Consider the following 19,474-nt stretch of genomic DNA (forward strand, 5'->3'; position numbering starts at 1 on the left):
CCTCTGGGTTTGGGTAAGTCTGCCTCCGCCCAAAAGAAGAGGATTCAAATTGTAACGACCATGGGCTCTGATTTGGAACCTAGTGTAGCAAAATAAGAGGGAGGGTGGAGGTTGGTTTTGGAGGAAAGCTGAGCTCTAGTTTCTCCAGCGGGGAGCTGCCTAGTCGGGGGCCCTTGACACTCATAGTGCAGCCAGTGGTCAGCATCACCTAGGAGCTTCCGAGGCCCCACTCCAGAGCTGGTGAATCAAAGCTACGTCTTCACATGACCCCCAAGTGTCCGGAGAACACTTAGTTTGAGAGGCATGTGTGAAAGCTTTTCTGGAAGGCCTGAGACAGGGGCAGGAAGTCAGGGGGCACCCACAGCACCAGGGCCCCTGCCTAGCACCCCCTCCCAGTGCTGGAGCCACAGCGACACCTACTGGCCGTGAACATCTAGGCCGCCTCCTCCAGGACGTTTGCTTTCCGGTCCATCCAGCCTTTCCTAGCCTAAAGATCTAAAGATGGCGTTCCTGAGTTCTGGGAATTTGGAGGAGGTACAGAGTGGTCATGAGTTCAGTGTGAAACAGAGCTGTGTATAGGCTGGGAACCTGGGGCCTTGGAGTAAAGAAGGCAGGCACACAATGCTTAGGACACATCCCCAGTCCTGGCCAAGACTCAGCAGCACTGAGCACATGTTCATTGGCTATTGTCACTCTGACCCAGGTCCAGATGGCCAGGGTTCAGTGGTGCGCTCCACCCATCATCAACCGATGCCCTATGAGAAGCTGGGATTTAGATGAGCATCTAAATGCCTGTCTCCCATAGGGGGACCTTTAGAGGAGTCACTGTTTAAAAACGCAGCTTAGCCAAGTGTCAGATATTTACAATCCAAGGTGGTGGTCAGTCGTTGCTCATTTTCATGACAGAATTCTAAGTCAAAGGGGACACTGGGGCCAAAGGGCTAAAAAAAAAATGTCAGGAAGGAAACCAACCCACGTTTGAGGCAAGTCTCAGCTGACCTAACCCCAAGGGACTTGGTTCACCAGGGCTGTCACGGGAAGGTCTTATATCTGGAGAGCAGAGACCACCCCTGTCATTTCCAAACCCCTGCTCTTGCTGGATCCCCTCCCGCTAGCCTGCTCTCCACTGTGTAAAGAGGTTTGCCTGGGAACTAAATGAATGTGATTGCCCACCGTGCTTGCCATTAGTGGTGATTAGTTAAAACATCAGAGTCTAAACAGTCAATTGGTTCTAATAATTAATACTGTGGTTCAACGGTGATTGAGAAAGGGAGGGGAAAAGAGACAAGAAGAGAAAAAGAAAACTCGGACTGACAGATAAGCCCAGCCCCACAGCTACCGTTTCTTGACCTTTCTTGGTCCTTCCTCTGTGCTAGGGCGCTTCTGCCCCGACTCTGCTCTCATAAATCACACCATCCTCTTAGGCAATATCATTATTATTATCTCCGATCTGTAGCCAAGAAAAATGCGGTGTGGGCATATACAAGCTACTTGATCCTCGGTAACAATTTGTTAAGTGGATAAATAAATATGTATAAAGTAGCCAGAACTGAAAGCCCAGGTTAGCCTGATTCCAAACTCATGCATGATACACCCTTCTCCCAGCCACACCCCTCACGTTCTTCACACACAATAGTCTGTGTCCTTCCTGCATCGACGTCCCTGTCCACAGCTCCCACACACAGCTTCCTGTCCTTTCTCCTGCTCATCGCCCGTCTCTCATCCCAGTTCTTAGATTGTCCCCGGCTCATCATAACACCACTAAAAGAGTGTTTGGGAAATGAAGCAAATATTCCTGTCCAGCTCCTCCTGTGCTTCACCCCAGGAGCCGGGCCCTAAAGGCTGGGCTTGCTAACCTTTAGCTGCTCCCACGCCCAGAGCTGGACTTTCCTGCCTGGTTCTGGGAATGGAGTTGCCATCATGGAGCAGGCTCTGCCGCTCCCCACCCCCCCTCCCAGGTCAGGAGTAGCAGCAGGAGCAGCAACTAGGAGGATAGCTGTGTGTGCGTTGCTATTAATCACCCCTCCTGGTCCGCTAACGAGGCTAATGCGGTAACTGACAATAGCCCATCTTGGTTCCTGATTTAGGGGCTTGGGACGGAAGCTGGGCTCCTGGGAGTGAAGACGTGAATTCTCCACGACACTAAACCTTCAAATAAATCTCCTCCAGTCAGAGAAGCCCAGGGCACTAAATCCCACGCGCCGGTAATTGAAACCCTTAGAGCTTTCTTGGTAGGGAAATTGCTGAGCGAGAGCGCAGCCCAGGGGTTCCGGGTGGAGTGCTGGGCTAGCGCAAGGCCCGGAGAAGGTTCCGTGATGGCGGAGGCTCCCAGGAGCCCATGGGATGTCTGTTCTGATAAGTGCAGCTACCTGGCCATGTTTCCAGGCATGAGCCTTACTATCTGGCTATGTTCACCAGTCCACTGGTTTCCCATCGGGTCTGTGAACTCTTGATTTGGAGGCAAGTACAATTACAGAGAGCCTCCGTTTTTTGACCTTGGGACATTTCACTATTATTGAATTAAGGTTCTTGTAAGCAAAAGACATTCTCAATGTGATGGGGGCAGCCTTCCTTCACCTGGTCCCACTTCTCTTTCTGAGGCCCCGCCCACATGCCCTTCACATCCTCCCTTGTTAACTTGGTCATTGGATTCTTCAACATTTACTAATACCTGCTCTATACCAAACCCTAGACCAGGTCCTGAACATACCAGATGAATCAGACACCCTCCGTCCCTCACAGAGCTCAGGACAAGGAAGGGAAGCACATAAACACATAACTGCAGTACTACATGTGTACAAAGATGAGGTGAAGGAACGAGAAAGAATGACTAAAGTCAGATGTGGTGGTGGTGCACGCCTTTAATCTCAGCACTGGGGAGGCAGAGGCGGGCAGCCTGATCTACAGAGTGAGTTCCAGGACAGCCAGGGCTACAGAGTGAGATCCTGACTCAGAAGGAAAGAGAATGAGTCTGGTGAAGTCTTCCAGGGGCAGAGACATCAGAGGATTTTTTTTTTCTTTTTACAGGATAAGAATTACAGGTTGCCCGTGAAGAGACGGGTGTCGAGGGCGGGTGTTGTTGGCAGTGAGAATAATGAGGAAGAGCTAACTCTTGTCCAACCACACCACACGGTGTTGCTGGAGAGGATATGAGGCTGCAGAGGGCCTTAGAAGATAACAAGTCTGGAACTTATGACATGGGGAGGGGTCCTAAGAGGTTGGATGGTGGGATCCAAGTTGTATTTTAGGAGGCTCCTCCTCTCTGTAGAGATAGCAATGGAGTAGCAGAATTTACCAGCAGAGATAGACAAAGATGGTGTCTGAACAGCATCCGATGATAAAGGAGAAATGTTCTGCTGGATCCTTACAGGATAAGACAGCCAAGAAGGCAATTTACTCCATACAGGAGCCTGAAGAAAAAGTAAGTGTGGAGAGGGTGAATTTAGGGTGGTTCATACTGGAACAGGGAAACCAGGGGGAAGGCAGAGCTTGAGAAAGATGCACCCACCTCAGGCTTGCTGGGCTTGAAGGACCCATGGGATGTCTAAGTGGAGAAGTTTCGGTGTAATATATGGTTGAGGATCAGAGGTAGGAACTGAGGGAGTGACACCAGAGGAGGGACTTGGCATCCACAGGGAGAGATATGAATGGGGACAAGGACATGAAAGAGTATTGAGGCAGTAGAGTGGATAGCACAGACTCCAAGCACTTCATTGCCTGCACTGACGGTCTAACACAGCGCCTCACGAAGTAACCGTAGGCAAGCTGCAGAACTTTGTATGCCCCTGATTACAGGACAGGATAAGTTGTTCAATGCTGGGTGCAGAGCACGTATATGGTATTATTGCTCCCCACCCTCCTTGCCCCTTCCTCCCCAACTCAGCTAAGACATCTCAAGTGGGGCTGTCCCTCAGGGAAACCTACGTGGATTTCCCTGAATGATAGAAATGTCCACGTTATTGGCTCCGTAAAACTGTTTGCCTTTCTCTGGCACAATTGCAATATAAGGATTGTTGAGTGTTTGATTGTATCTGCTCCCTCATTAGACTCCATGCTCCATTAGGACAGAGATGTGGTACTGCCAGATCTAGGTATGGTATCTAATGTATGCGAGACTCGCTGTGTGTTTACTGAATTAACAGATAAATTACCTAGGGTATCCATTAGACTTGACAGACAGTGATCATTGATGACGGAGAACAGTTTCCATAGAGTGGTAAGGATGAAAATTGATGTAGTGAGTTAAGAATTGGTTAGGGGACTTGAGGAGACAGCTCAATTCCTGAGGATCCGGCTTCATCCTTAGAACCCACATCAAGAAAGTGAAATGTAAGCCGGGCGATGGTGGCGCATACCTTTAGCCCCAGCACTTGGGAGACAGAGACAGGCGAATCTCTGAGTTTGAGGTCAGCCTGGTCTGCAGAGAGAGTTCCGGGACAGCCAGGGCTACACAGAGAAACCCTGTCTCAAAAACAACAGCGAAGAGTGCGATGTGGTAGTGCATGCTTGTACTCCCGACACCGAGAAGGCAGAGACAAGGGGATCTCTAGGGTCTGGTGACCAGTCAACCTAACCTAGCCTGTCTCAAGAAACAAGGTGAACTAGGCCTGGTGGTGCACACCTTTTTCTTTTATCATAGCATTCAAGAGGCAGGCAGCTCTGAGTTCAAGGTCAGCCTAGTCTATTTGCATTCCAGCCAGCCCAGGATCCATAGTGAGTAAAACTGTCCCTGTTTTTATTTTTTGTTTTTTTTGAGGAGGGGTTAGATTTACTTATTTTTCTCAAAGATTTATTTATTATTATAAATAAATCCACTGTTGCTGTCTTCAGACACACCAGAAGAGGGCATTAGATCCCATTACAGATGGTTGTGAGCCACCGTGTGGTTGCTGGGAACTGAACTCAGGACCTCTGGAAGAGCAGCCAGTGCTCTTAATTGCTGAGCCATCACTCCAGCCTGAAACTCTGTCTTAAAACAAACAAAAGAACCCAAGGTAATTGACCCCTGAGGAATGACACTTGAGGTTGACCTCTGACCTCCACATGCACATGCTCATGTGCACGCAAGAGCGCGCACGAGAGAGAGAGAGAGAGCACACACACACAAAGAGGTGACCAGGAAATAGAGTATAAACAGCAAGCAAGTCTTTGAAGTATCTGCAGTGAGGCAAGGAGATAAGGAAAGGACACTCATTCCAGGAGGGGACAGGTGGGTTGTTGATGTGACTATACTGTGGGAGACACTGGAGATGTGTGAGCCATGCTTCTCCAGGGAAGCAAAGGATGCAGAAGAGAGGGGGTTGACACAAAACTTAAGCTGGAGTGAGATTCTGAACCCCAAGGGAAGCTGGAATGGGAGGGAGGAGGAGAAGGAGGGTGGAGAGGGTTTAAAGGACCTCGGGCCCAAGAACGCCTTATTCCAGACTCTAGTGGGAAGCGAAGCCCCAGGAAGGGGAAGCAGAAGGAGATGAGCCTCAAAGTGGTAAAAATATTATGGAATTGTCTCTGGGGAAGGGGAGACAGCTGACCAAGGATGTAAAAGGATTGTTTAGTAGTGCTGAGAGTGGAAACGGAATTTTTATTGGCACATATCTGCGTGGTTTTGTGGTTTCCCCAGCTGCTCTTGGCCGTCCATATGTCTGAGACCAAAAGGAGGGCGTTCAGATGATGAAGAAGGCAGAGAGAGTACAGAAGTAGAGTATGTTGGCCAGAGGGTACAGAGGTGATGCATTGTGGGGTCCAGGCGAGCGCCCACAGTGGTGGAAGTTAGAGACATGTCCTATAAGGAGGGTTGAGGAGTGGCGCTTAACCTCCAAGGGCCCACAGGGCAAAGCGGAAGACTGAAAGACCCTGGCCCTACCGACAGGCCCAAAGAACATGGAGGTAGAAGACAGAAAAGCAGGTCTGCAGGAAAATGGCGATTACTAGGACTAGCTAGCGTTCCAGAGCCCTAAGAAGAGAAAGCAAAGGGAGTCTCCAGAATTGAGGGTGGAGAGGATTTCATTGGTGTGCCCTCATGAGAAGGTGGTGGAGAACTCAGCCAGCGCCCCTCCCCTTCGGCCCGGAGCATCACTCCTGGGACTGCCTGTGCCTCTATCTTCATGTTTTCCTCCTGCATCATCTCCTCTCCATTCGAGCCCACCACCACCTCCACCGCGCTCGCCTGCTCGCGTTCATCTCTCCATCTCTCCTCCTCACACCCTCCCTGGTGGTCCCCTCCCTGGACCCTTCCCCTGCCCTGCCCCACCCCAGCCGGCCTGAGTGAGCAGGAACCCCTGCACCTTCATTTCTCAGGTCACCGCTTGGCTAATGGGCTATTAATTTGCTCAATCGTCCCCTGTGAGGCAAACTCAATTTCTGCCAGCCAGTCGTCCCTCCCTGTCGACAGCGTGATTGATTGGAGGAACAGCTGTCACCGCCCGGCTGCCTGCTCCCTGCCTCTTTCCCTCCTGGTCCCACCACCCCTCCTCCTTGGGCCGCCGCCCTGCGCCCACAGAAGCAGTGCACCCCTGCCACCTGCCTAAGGATCTGTCGCCAGCAATGAAAAATGACAGAAATATTTAAGGACAAATAAGGTTTCCCAACGCAATTGAAAATGATTACAGGCAGCTACAGATGGGGCCAATCTGATGCGCAGCAGCAAATCAAATCGAATTTCCTTATCGGCGTATTATTTTAGGCGTTATCTGGCACGTTGATGCAGTTATCAATTCAATTTCAGCCGCCGGGCTGCTGTTTACCGACTCGCCTTTGCTGGAAAAAGGTAAACATGCTCGGCCCAGCAAATTAATTTCTAGCTGAAGCCAGAGGCAGCAAAGGACGGCTACCCAGGACCTAAGGCCTCCACCTTGGCCCTGGGCTCTAGAAGGCCAGGCTCGAGCTTGCCCAGGAACTGAAGCCCCACCAGCTGCCTGCCCCTGCCCTAAACTGTATGCTGAGCTTCTCAGAGGCTGAGGTGACCGTTGTTGGCTCCTCTGCTGCTGCCAGGGAGAGGTGAAGGTCTCCCATTAATTCCCAGCTAAAAATGACAAATTCATCTTGGACGACAATTAAATGAAGTCAGTAATTGATGCTAATTGATCTCCAGATGCGAGGGCCCCCTTAGCCTCAGCCGCGGGCGCGCGTGGCTGCCTTGCTCCCTCCCCCTCAGCCCCACCCCTGGCTTCTCTTCCTCTACCCCGTCGTCCCCTTACGTTTTCCCTAGGGATCTACCTCTTTTGATTGCACAGGTCTGTGAGAAGCAGCCAGCCTGGGCTGGGCCAACAGGCAATGCCTGGGGCTAAGCATCTGGCCCGCTGTGGGTCCAGACACACAAGCACTTGCCATCATCGCGGGCACTCCACCCATCTGCCTAGGATGCAGGTAACTCTGCCTCCCTCGACCATTCAGGATTTATAGCCCACAGCTGTGGAGGCTCCCATTTTATTTTTATAAGCCCAGAGCCAGAGCCAGCAGCGAGTAAAACACACTTGAAGTTTTGTTTCTTGAAACAGTACAGTCTTAGCATTTGAGCTGTTGACAGGGAAGGCACCGATCCACAGGCTGGGAAGAATGGTCCGGGATAATCAAGCTGCACTTGAATATGGGCTTTGGGGTGTGTGTGTGCGCGCCCGCGCTCGAGCCCATGAGTCCCCGTGCCCACTCTTGTGGAAGCACTTGTCTGTGCAGACATCTGAGATGGTATGTGTGCATTGTTCATAGGTGGATGATTTCCTGAATCCTGCCTCTTCCTGCAGTTTGTAGAGCCTAATCCCAGGGACCACTGGGAGGCTCCACCTGCCCCAAGCACCAGTGCTCCATCTGAACACAGGAACTATCTGGAAGTTACTAGTGAAAGGAGGCGGGGCGTGAATTGTAATTCTACAGATGGAAAAAGGGCTATGGTTATGATCCATGGTTGGGAATGTGAAATAGCTGTGGCCCCTGAAGCACCACCAGTCCCCAACAGATTAGTTGATAGTTGATGTGCTTGGCTCCAGCAAAGGATCATGGACCCAAGGCTTCAGGTTCCATGACCAGGACTCAGTGAATTTAATTGTGCTTTGGCCCGGAGCCTTTTGCTCCAGCTTGAGCCTAAATCTGAGCCTAAACCTTTCCACAGGCTGCCCTCCACCTGGCAGCCCTGCAGATGTTTGGCCACCCAGGAGTCTAGCATGGCTCAGTGTGAGAACCATGGCACACACACACGCACACACACACACTGTATTGCTAGACATAGTTACTAGCATCCATCACGATAGGAGTCAGGACACCAGCCAGGCCCCTGTGCCTGGAGCTCAAAGGAGACCACAGAGAATGAGTAGTGAATGCCAATCCAAGCATCTGCAGGCAGAAAAGAGGGAGGAGGAGGACAGCAAGGGCGTGTGAGCTTGAATTGTCATTCTTGTGTATTAGACCCAGGTAAACAGTGGCCTATGGAACCAGTCGCTATGCAGAGGGGTGTGTGTGTGCCTTGTGGGAAGAGGGGGACTAGATAAGGAAGAACATGAATAAAAGACTGACCAGACTAGACAAGCGTCAGAGAAAGCCGTTGTCTCCAGGGTAATGTCTGCATCTCTAGGGATTTGGCAAGGTCGGTAATCCTTTATTTGTTAATTCAAGAATACATATTGATTTCTCCCCCTCACTATCACTTTTACTTGGCACCCTGCCCTCCGTCAGATGCCGAGGCTGTAGCAGTGGCCATGCTATTTTTTTTTTTTTTTTTGCCCTCAGGAAAGTCACATTCTGAAGATGGTAACACAGAACAGGCAACAAACAGCACACGTGCTGGAAAAGTAGCAACACTCTGGGAACACAGAGGAGACGCCTGATGTGGTCTGGGGGAGTGAGGGAAGCCTGCCTGGGAGAAAGACTTCTAGGCTGAGACCTAAGGGACGAGTAAGAGACTCTGGCTTATGGAAACGGGACTTGCTACATCTTCTTGGTTGTTTGGCAAGCCTGAAGCAGAGACAAATAGGCTTATTTGGTTCCAAGTGACACTGGGACAGCTGAAAATGTCACTTCTGTCCTGTGAGTGCCAGCTGCTACCCTGGGGTCTGGGTAAGTGGGTGCACAGCTGTTTTCAGGGCACCCTTGGGCACCTGCAGATAAGTATGGGCCACAGCTAAATACACATCTCTCGCTGCCTGCCCTACCCCCACCTCCTCAACCAGGGATGCCTATTAATCCTGACAAATGATGACTTACGAACATGTAATGCAAACTGATTCATCATACATTCAAATCCGCCGCCCCGCCCCAGCGGGAGGCCCCAGCCAGACAAGTGTATTACACGGATAATGTATTTGACGTATTAATAAAACCAGCCGCATTGCTCTGGCTCGGGGACTGGGGAATGCCAATATACGATGACAGATCACATATTGATGAAATCCAGATGTTTGGAATCATAGTCTTGGGGCCTTGTTCATATTGACTGAAGGTAAAAAATGCCGTCTGTCAGCACATTAACTCTTCCTGTCCCGTGCTCAGCAGAGTCACCGATCAGAGGGCTCCCAGAAAGACGAGAAGGAAGAAAGGGTAAGTGGGAGGAGCAGAGAGGACCACTGATTAGGTGGCTTGGGTCCATGATGGATGGATGAAGTGAAAGGGAGATGGTGTGCTCAGGTAGGATGAGTGGCTGGGACACTTCCTGGCTGATGTCTTGACCTCTTAGCACATTGCGGTGTGTGGACGGCATCCCTTGCTCTGTGGAACTTCTTGATTTTCGTTCTTCCTCTTTACCATTCCTTTGCAGACCTTGATGCCTTAAATGTCCGTCACCTGTGAGAGTCAACTGAGGTTCTCTTCCAGACTCCTCTTAGTGTGTGCTCTCCTAGATGATCTCACTGTTCTTCATCCTTTTATGCGATAGGTCGCTCTTGGTTGTCTACCCTAGGCTGGACTATGATCTAGGCACAGAGCCCACAGTGATGAATTTCAGTTCTTCCCTGGGATCAGGGTCTCCTAAACCTATCACTGAGCATCTCACAGTTCCTCCAAGAAAATACATTCCAAACTGAACTCTCCTGCGTAGCCTGATCCATAAACCAATAAGCAGGTATATGGGTATGGACGAGTAGGAGAAATTCCATAGGAGCTTGAAGGGCAAGGCCGGCTGCCTGCCCAAGGGTCATTGAACTCAGTCAATCCCAGTGGGAAGACAGGTGAAGGCTGGGCGCAGGTGACGTCTGTGAGTCTGACTTGTACATCCTCAATTCATTGCATCCTCACAGACATCCTAGACCTTAGATACTGTTGCCAGTTCACACAAGGAAAAACTAAGCCCAAATGATCAGGTGATTGGCCCAAATACAGCACAGTTAGGAAGAGGCAGCTCTTAGAATTTTACTTGTTACTCTGTTCTGTGTCTCAGTCACTAGGAAATGGAAGCACTTCTTAGGAGGATGTAGCAGGGAGAGGAACAGCAGGACACACGTGTGCCTGAGAGTCCTAAGAGCCCCAATGTCAGGTGGGGGATGTGGTCAGGTGAGTCTTGTCAAGCTTGCCCAAAGTCCTGGGTTTGATTCCCTAACACAACATCTATTGAGTTTCGTGCTGTTTGCCTGTAATCCCAGCATTCAGAGGTTCAAGGTTGCCCTCAATTTGCAATATGTTTAAAGCTAGCCTGGGCTACCAGAGATCTTGCCTCGTTGTCATCTGTCATTATAATCACCCTCACCCTCATTTAATGTTTCCTGTCCTAGGCCAGCAACTTACACTTCTCCTCTGTCTCCTTCTCCTTCTCCTTCTCCTTCTCCTTCTCCTTCTCCTTCTCCTTCTCCTTCTCCTTCTCCTTCTCCTTCTCCTTCTCCTTCTCCTTCTCCTTCTCCTTCTCCTCCTTCTCCTTCTCCTTCTTCTGACAAGATCTCACACTGCACCTTAGGCTGCCCTGGAACTCACTATTTAGATCATACCAATCCTCCTGCCTCCGATTCATAGTACAGGTCAGGCCAACTCGACTAGAGTCAGAAAAAGCTCTTGTCTCCAGGATAATGTCTGCACCTTTGGGGATTTGGCAAGGCTGGTAAAGATGAGCAAAGATGGGAATTTCTGCTTGGACAAATAAAGAGAGAGAAGGGAACCCTTTGGCTACAGAACTGGGAAAAAGCAACCAGAGGGGCCACATGGTTAAGGACTAGGAGCAGTTTTCACCAGACCTCCCAAGAGCAGGCTGCCCCCAGTGGTCAGGAATTTCCAACAGAGGGGGGCAGCAGAGGGCTGGTCTAGCCTCCACCCGACCCCCCACCCCCCCACCTCACACTTGGTGCGTGATGGGAGGCTGGAGGAATGGGCCGCACAAGTGCTGCCCAGGTTTAACCTCTTATCTCAACCTAATCAACAATCTTCTTAGAGGCTTCCGTTGAAGCCCCAAGTTAGTCTAGCCGCTGAACAAGGGACCGCTCTGGCGGTCACAGGTCACACAACTAGGGAGCCTCCTTAGTTGGACCGGACTGACTCAGGTCCCTTGGAGTTGCCCAGTGTGAAGCTCTGGGGCTCCTCCCTCTCTGCCCTCCTCCTGCTTGGAAGACACCTATGGCAGGCAGAGATGTGGAGGTGGCAGGCCTTACTGTGGCAGGGGTGGTGGGGAGGGAGTCGGTAATGAATGTGGACGGGAGGCGGAATGAGCGATCCATCTTTGCATGGGAGGAGAGGGGGCAGCGGGCGTTCCCCCCACACACTCACATACTCAATCAGGCGCTGTCAGACCTCCGGCCGCCTGGCATTTTGGTGAAGAATCTCTCAGCTAAAAATTGTTGTCAGTCCCATTTCCTCGTTATCAGTGCAAGGGCTGAGGCAGCGCCCGGGGATTAGCAGAAGCGGGGAGCGCTCACACCCGCCATCCGCTGCCGATAACACCGGGCCTCCCGCCTCACCTCCCACATTCATCATCTTTAGCACTGACAGCTCAGCCCAGTCCCTGTCCCCACCCCTCTTGTTCACCGCGGCTCCCCACTGTGCTCAGCTTGGCTCTTGACCTCCCAGGAAGCCAGGCCTCCTAGAAGGCTAGGATTCAAACTGAGCTGGAAACCCGGCCCCAACTTGTGGCAAAAAGCCTTGTCTGGCTGTTGGCTCTTGGGAAGATCTGTCAAGGTCTGGAGGAGGACTACTCAAGGAGCCAGTGTCCCTTGACAGGCTGTGTCTGTGTCATGAGTGAGCCATGAAGACCTGTCCTGGGATGCCTCACTCACCAGCCTGAAATGGACTCCCTGATTCTGGGAACCATGGAAAGGAAGAACCAGAGGATGACTCTATCTGAGCCTAGGACAGGTTGGGGGTGGCTGGAGATGCAGGCCTCACTCCCACCCCAGCAAGACCATAGGCCCCTCCCCTTGGCCATCCCCAGTGGTTTTATAGCCCATTTTATGGCCACTGTAATGGCCCAGGTCAAAAGCTTCAGGGAGCTGTATTCTGGGAATTATGCAAACGAGGAGCAGGCCCAGGGCCAGAGTATGGATTTTGTCATTAAACCTGGGCAGGCCATGTCGTTAGTGCAGTAAAATCCACGTCATGACCACAGGTCTCAATATAAAATTATAGGGAACACAGCGGGGGAGGGGGAGGGGGGGCACATGACCGTGCTGACACCTGCCACTCTAACCCTTGAGAAATAAAGGTGAGATTGAGGGCATAGACTGCAAGTTGACCCCAGCTCTTTCCTGTAGGGCTCTTCCCTAAGCTGGGAGAGAGAAAAAAAAAAAAGTTGGTTGTCCCCAGTAAGGAAACAGGAGGTTGAGCTGAGAAAAGCACCTGTCAGGAAAGCAAGAGAATGAGTGTGTGTGTGTGTGTGTGTGTGTGAGAGAGAGAGAGAGAGAGACAGAGACAGAGACAGAGACAGAGACAGAGAGACAGACAAAGAGAGAGAGAGAGAGACAGAGAGAGGATGCTGACCTTGGACCCCAAATGCAGAACAGGATCTGGACTCTAGAAAACCCAAAGAACTGAACTTGGTGTTGCAGCCATAAAAGGGTTGAGCCCTGGCATTTCTGCTCTTGGCATTTCTGGCTCTCTCTCATCACTTCCCCCTCTACACCCCAGATCCTAGCTAGTTGTCTGTGTAAACTACCCTGTCTCCTTTCCTCCTCCTCCTTCCTGCTTCCCTTTGCACCCCATTCCTGTTCCTCCAGCCCTCTCACAGACTCCTCAGAGCTCCTGCCTCCCTCCTAGGTCTCACCCACATCTCCTGGAAATCAAGACTCTGTTTTACTTAGCGCTGAGTTCCAGTTTTCCCTAGAACATTACTGAAATAGAAATAATTGCTCTATAAATGTCTATTGAATAAGTAAATAAAGCCCAAGACCAAACGCCAAAGTCAAAGTCTCTATCTAATTCTGAGCCTCCATTTCCCCATCTGTTGAAGATAGGGCCTCACCTATGTCTGAGGCTGCTTGAGAGACAGAACTGAGACCAGAGCCCTCGTAAAGCAGGGCCATCTATATCTGCCTCTTTTACTTAGCACTGCCTTCTGTCTGTCATGTAAACACTGGAGGCACAGATACCAAGGCAGGTGGCACACAGTGGGGCCACACACAGTAAGAGTACTTTCCTTCCTTAAAGGCCTAGCCAAACAGGCCGGAGTCCCTCCTACCCAATCCAGGAACACTGGAAGCCTTCACAGCTGATATCCCAGCTCAGTGAAGGCCATGATGTTTCAAGTACATGGCTTTGGTTAAGGCTTCTCTTTTCCCACTCCTCAGAACACACACACACACATACACACACACACACACTGAATTGCTCTGTCCTCAGAGCCTGCAGATTACTCAATGCAGATTACTCATCCAGGGAGCCATACCATAGTCTTTCTCAGTCTGTGTCAAGGGGACGTAGCCTCCCATGCCCAGGCTGACCTGGGAGTTCCCTCAGGCAGAGGGTTGCCAGATTTAGCAAATAAAACTGTTAGATACCCAGGTAAACGTGATTTTAGAAAAGTCAATGATCTTGAGTATCAATATATTCATTTTACTATTTAGGACATACATAATTATACTTTTTTTCAAGAACTCATTGTGTATCTAAAATAAAATTTCACCAGGCAATCTACATCTAACCTGGTAGTCCTGCTTCCCCATCGACCTTAGTCATCACTGACTTGGTCGTTATGTCTGAAAGCTGATTGGGAGCTGATTGGGACCTTTTCCGGGCACCAGAGGTGCTTCTGCCTCTAGTATTGTACAAAAAAAAGAATGTTTCCCTACAGTCATGGTCTCCATTAGCAGTCAGAGTTAGGGATATTTCCTGTAAGCACACTGGGAGCACTGGGTGTGAGAAAAGAGGGGACTTGTGAGTCAAAGGAGGATGAACAAGGCAACCTTGTCCTGGTCACTTTAGTGCCAGACTGGAAACAGTTCTAGCTGCCCACCAGCCCTCCAAGAGCATATGTATTGGAGAAATGTTGGTTGGTTGGTTCTTTTCTTTTCTGTTCTTTTCTTTCTTTCTTTCCTTTTTTGAGTCAGGGTTTTACTCTGTAGCCCAGACTGGCCTGGAACTCACTGTGTAGTGCACGTTGGCCTCCCAGCAGTCCTCCTGCTCTCTTCAGTTGCTGGGATTACAGGGATGAAGGAGAATCTAGGAAGAGAAAACTCAGAATCAGAATCGGCGAGATTGACAAGAGACCTGTGAGGTTACCCAGGAGAAGTAGTGAGACCTACTAGGACTGGAGAGGTGGCTCAGCAGGGAGAAGTTCAATTCCACACATAGAAACAAACACACATCCATCTATGTAATTCCAGCCCCAGGGGAATCTGATGCCCTCTTCTGGCACCCAAGGGAACTGCACACAGAGTGCAGACAAACATTGAGGCCAAAACATGGTGTATAGATACATACCAAAACAAACAAACAACAACAACAAAAACCCAAAAAACCAAAAGACAGGAAAAAAAACTCAAAAAAGATATTTTAAGTAGTGAGACCTCAATAGGGAGAATGTGAATTTTAAGAGCATAGAAGAAGTCAGGGAGAAGCCCCAGCAGGTCAAAGTTCTTGCTGTCTAAGCCTGATGACCTGAGTTCAGTCCCTGGGACTCATGTCAAAGCCAAATGCAGTAGGTCATGTCTGTAACCCCCACATTCCTAGAGCAAGATGGGAGGGAAAGACAAGAGAATTAGCTGGAATCTTGGGAGCCAGATAGCCTAGAATACACAGCTCAGCCATAGAAACAAGAAGAGATGCGCTTGGGGCTGGAGAGACAGCTCAGAGGCTAAGAATATTTGTTATCTTGCAAAGGATCCAGGTTCGATTCCCAGCACCCACACAGAAGCTTACCAAGCACCTCTAACTCCAGCCCAGGGAATCCAGTGCCCTTCCTATCTTCTGTGGGCACTGGACATGCATGTGGTACACATACACACTTGTGAACACACTCATACATATAAAAATTAATAAAATGTAATAAACGGGGCTGGTGAGATGGCTCAGTGAGTAAGAGCACCGACTGCTCTTCCGAAGGTCCAGAGATTTCTGAGTTCGAGGCCAGTCTGGTCTACAAAGTGAGTTCCAGGATAGCCAGGGCTACAGAGAAACCCTGTCTCGAAAAACAAAACAAAACAAAAAAACAAAAAAACAAAAAACAAAAAAAAAGTAATAAAGAAAAGGTAAAAATGACAAAAAAGAAGAAAGATCTTGCCTCAAAAAGTGGAATTCCTAAAGTTGTCCTCCCACTTCCACATGTGCACTTGGGTACACACATGTCCACACTCACACAGTCATACATAAATACACACATATATAAGTGCTTTTTATTATTTTATTTTGAGAGACAGATCCTCTGTGGAGCCCTGGCTGTCTTGAAACTCACTTTGTAGACCGGACTGGCCTTGAACTCAGAGACCCGACTGCCTCTGCCTCCCAAGTGTGTGCCACCCACCACACCTGGCTCATAAATATTTAAAAAATAAATGCTATAGAAGTAGCAGAATGGACAGGACTTGATAGTTATGTGAATGTGGGAAGGGAAGTCGGGCAAGCAAGGCTTGCACACAGTAAGGCTAAGGCCACTGGAATATGTGAGTAGACGAATGAAGCCGAAGCCGTCCTACCAGAGACGGGCACAGCTGGAGGAGTAGCAGGTCGGTAAGGAGTGACAAGATTTCAAATTTGAATTACTGGGTTTAAAATTCTTAGAAGACATTGAGGTATTGGTGCCCATTAGACATTGGTTAATAGGGACCCAGAGGAATGCCAGGTAGAGGTCCAGAAAATAGGAGGTGGGCATTATAACCATGGTAACCATGGGATGAACAAGCTCACTCAACACACGAAGGAAGAAAGCAGAAGCCGAAAACAGAACCTGGAATCCATGCTGGGACCCTCATTGCCTCGAGCTTGTACTGGGGCAGAAAGAAAAAAAAAAGAGGGAATGTTTGTTGAATGACTGTAGAAATGAACTCTCCTATCTCTTCCTTCTCCAAATCTAGAAACTATGAAAGCAATGGGAAAAAGAGAGAGACAAGGGCCACTCAGCATTCTGGGTGATGGAATGATTAAACACGTGTGAGACGGGATGATCAAGGCTTGATTGCACAGAGCATTGATTGTGTCCCAATAGATTTCCTAGAGGAGCAGCCAGCTGAGTAGGCATCCTTTATGGCTGTGGCCTCTGCTGCTGCCAATGAATACCTCACCCCTCTCCCAGGTCCAGAGTCCCTAGAAGGCAGAAGAAGGTTCGGGCTGAAGGCCTGGGATACAGGATTCCCTTCTACTGCTAGCTCTGCTCACGCTGTTTGTTCTCCTTCCCTGGCCAGGTAAGAAGAAAGCAGTAGCGTTGTTTGACAGCCAAGCCCCGCTCTGCCCCATCTGCCAAGTTCTGCTGAGGCCCAGCGAGTTGCAGGAACATATGGAGCAGGAACTGGAACAGCTGGCCCAGCTGCCTGCCAGGTAAGCCATCTACAGGGAGCTTGCCTGCCTGTGGGGGAGTCCACTGGCTCCGCTAGTGGCTAGGTCTCATGGGAGACCCTGGGGGAGAAACCAGTCCCCTGTGACAGTTCTGGGTTTTCCAGTGACATTTCTCACTTTATTTGGAGGGACTTTGTGGGGGTGGGGGAAAGTGAATCCTCAGGCTCCAGCCTCAGAATAAGAGAAGCTGAACAGGGGGGAGCCAGCCACTACCCTAAGCCCAGAACTTTGACCTTGGGGCTGGATAAAAGCAGGTACAGGGCCTGGCAGCTCTACCAGAGGCCCAACCCAGACCTCTTACTCGGGGGGGGGGGGGGGGGGGAGAGAAAGCAGCACCATCTTTATAAACCTCAAGGGCTGAGAGGGAATGATCTTGGGAATGCTCTCAAGTGTGTTTCTACCCTAGCTCATCGCAGCCCTCCTTTCTCCTAGCCTGAGGGAGGACGGGGCTGAACTCTCTCTAGATCCTCGGGGAGGACCCAGATTATCCAGAGGAGAGACGTCACTAATTACCTCTAGTCTGAGCAGTATGAAGCAACTGTTCCATTTTGTTCCACAATCTTTGGGGTCAGGAATCCCAGCAGGGCACCGAGGGGTCGGCTGTGCCTGTTCCAGATGTTGGATGCTCAGCTGGGAGCTGGGACCATCTAGAGACTCTTCCCTCACCCGTCTGGTGATAGCTGCTGGCTAGACCTCACTGCAGATGGGGCTGGGTCTAAAGCATTTGCATATGTTTTCTTTCCGTGGCCTGGGCCTCCTCATCACTTGGTAGCCTTGGGGTACTTTGATTTCTCACAGCTTAGGCAGTTTAGGTCTCCAAAACAAAATGTTCTAGTCAACAAGATGGAACACTGAGGGGAGTGTGCAGCTAAAGATCAAAGAGCCTTTCTCCACCGCTGAGCTCCAGCCTGGCCTTAGAAGTCACTTAGTGTCACTTGTAGTACTCCATTGATCAAGGCATTGTGAACCCACTCAGACTCTAGGTGAGAGGACCTGTATCCCTTTTGATGGGACAAGTGGCTAGATGACATTCTAAGAGAGCACATGGGATAGAGACAGGGCATTACCATTCTTAGAAACCACCACATGCCCCACAGAGAACAGCCCTCCATTCCTACCTATTGCTCATTTCAAGTCACCAGACCTGACCCGATTCAATGCACCGTGGTCCCAAAATGTCCTCTGTCCTGGAAAACTTGGTGTAAGAAAGGATTGGGGGTGGGTGAGGATAGAGATTGCTACACCAGAGGTGTGTGAGGCCCCAAACCCATGAGAGCAAAGGCGGCTTCCTAAGGGAGGGGTTTTGAAGGAAGTACTAGTCACCTATTGGCAAATCACCCCAAAACTTAATGGCTTAAGACATGTATTGGGATCAGTGAGAAGACTTAGCAGGTAAAGGCTGTAGCCACACAAGCTGTAGGACCTGAGTTCCACCCCCAGGACCCAGAGAAAGGTGGGAGGAGGAGTTGCCTTCTGATCCACACACACAGTGAAAAAACAAAACCTGTCTATTTCTATGGGTCACCAGTTCCAGAACAACACAGCTGTGATATCTTGAGGAGCTGTGGCTTCTAGCTCTGCTTCTCTCCTGAGGCTAGAGAGAAGAACGTCACCAAAGGCTGCAGTCATCCGATGTCTGATGGGACTGCAGGGTGTTTCTAGATCGCTTGCTTCCATGAGCTGTAAGCAGGAAACCTGAGCTTCTCAGCGTTTCTCCAAAGGCAGCTGTGATTCCCCAAGTCAGTCTGACTGCCCACAGCATGTGACCCGAGAAAGAGACCTGGGGAAGCCACAGTACCTTCCCCTAAAGTCTACACACTAGCTCCACTACTCTAAACGGTGCTAGGCCTAGGTCGATGCTGGGTGTGACAGTGCATACCTGCAATTCCAGAGACAGAGGCAGGAAGACCTGAAACTAGAGGTCAGCCTGCGCTGCGTAGTGAGCTACATAGTGAGACCAGATCTTTAGATAGGAAGAAAGGAAGGCAGAGAGGAAAAGAGGCAGGAAGAACCGGTTAGAGAGAGGGACAGAGGAAGGAAGGAAGGAAGGAAGGAAGGAAGGAAGGAAGGAAGGAAGGGAGGGAGGGAGGGAGGGAGGGAGGAAATCACCGAGCATAACTCATACTCCTATATTTTTGGTTGTGAGCCTAGCCTTCATTAGCTGACCCATCTCTCCAGTCCAGCCCAGCCCATACTCAAGAGAGGAGAAGTATGCTTAAAAGCTCTCATTCTTAAAGCCAAGAGTATCCAAAGAACCTGTGGGCACACTTTAAAAGCCCCACAGAAGCTATAGTATGGTAATAATAATGAACCGCGTGGAAATTCACTATCTCACAAGAGCTATTCTTCACATAGCTATGTGATGGTCATGCACTGCTTAATGATGGATATATGTGCTAAGAAATGCATCCTTAGACATTTTTTGATCATGTGAGCACCATAGAGTGTACTTAAACTACACTGCCACTAGGCAAAGTAACCTCTCGGTACAACTGTCAGATATGTAGCCACACCGTTGCTAATTGTGATGTGTGACTATAGCTATAAACTCCCATTTTACAGACGAGGAAACAGAGGCACAGCCACGTTAAGTGAC

General features: G+C 50.0%; 1 protein-coding gene across 3 annotated transcripts in view; it reads left to right on the forward strand.

Moving 5' to 3' along the window:
• Rnf220 (ring finger protein 220) overlaps positions 1 to 19,474 on the forward strand; it is a 219,011-nt gene that overhangs the window by 166,079 nt on the left and 33,458 nt on the right. For all 3 annotated transcript variants that reach the window (XM_085839046.1, XM_029476301.2, XM_021159692.3), the window contains exon 2: positions 16,728 to 16,860. In XM_085839046.1, coding sequence (XP_085695172.1) covers positions 16,728 to 16,860 — 133 coding nt within the window. The remainder of the gene's footprint in view (positions 1 to 16,727; positions 16,861 to 19,474) is intronic.

This window comes from Mus caroli, unplaced genomic scaffold, assembly GCF_978045245.1.
Source record: "Mus caroli unplaced genomic scaffold, Mus_caroli_1 scaffold_6, whole genome shotgun sequence".
Classification (NCBI taxonomy): domain Eukaryota; kingdom Metazoa; phylum Chordata; class Mammalia; order Rodentia; family Muridae; genus Mus; species Mus caroli.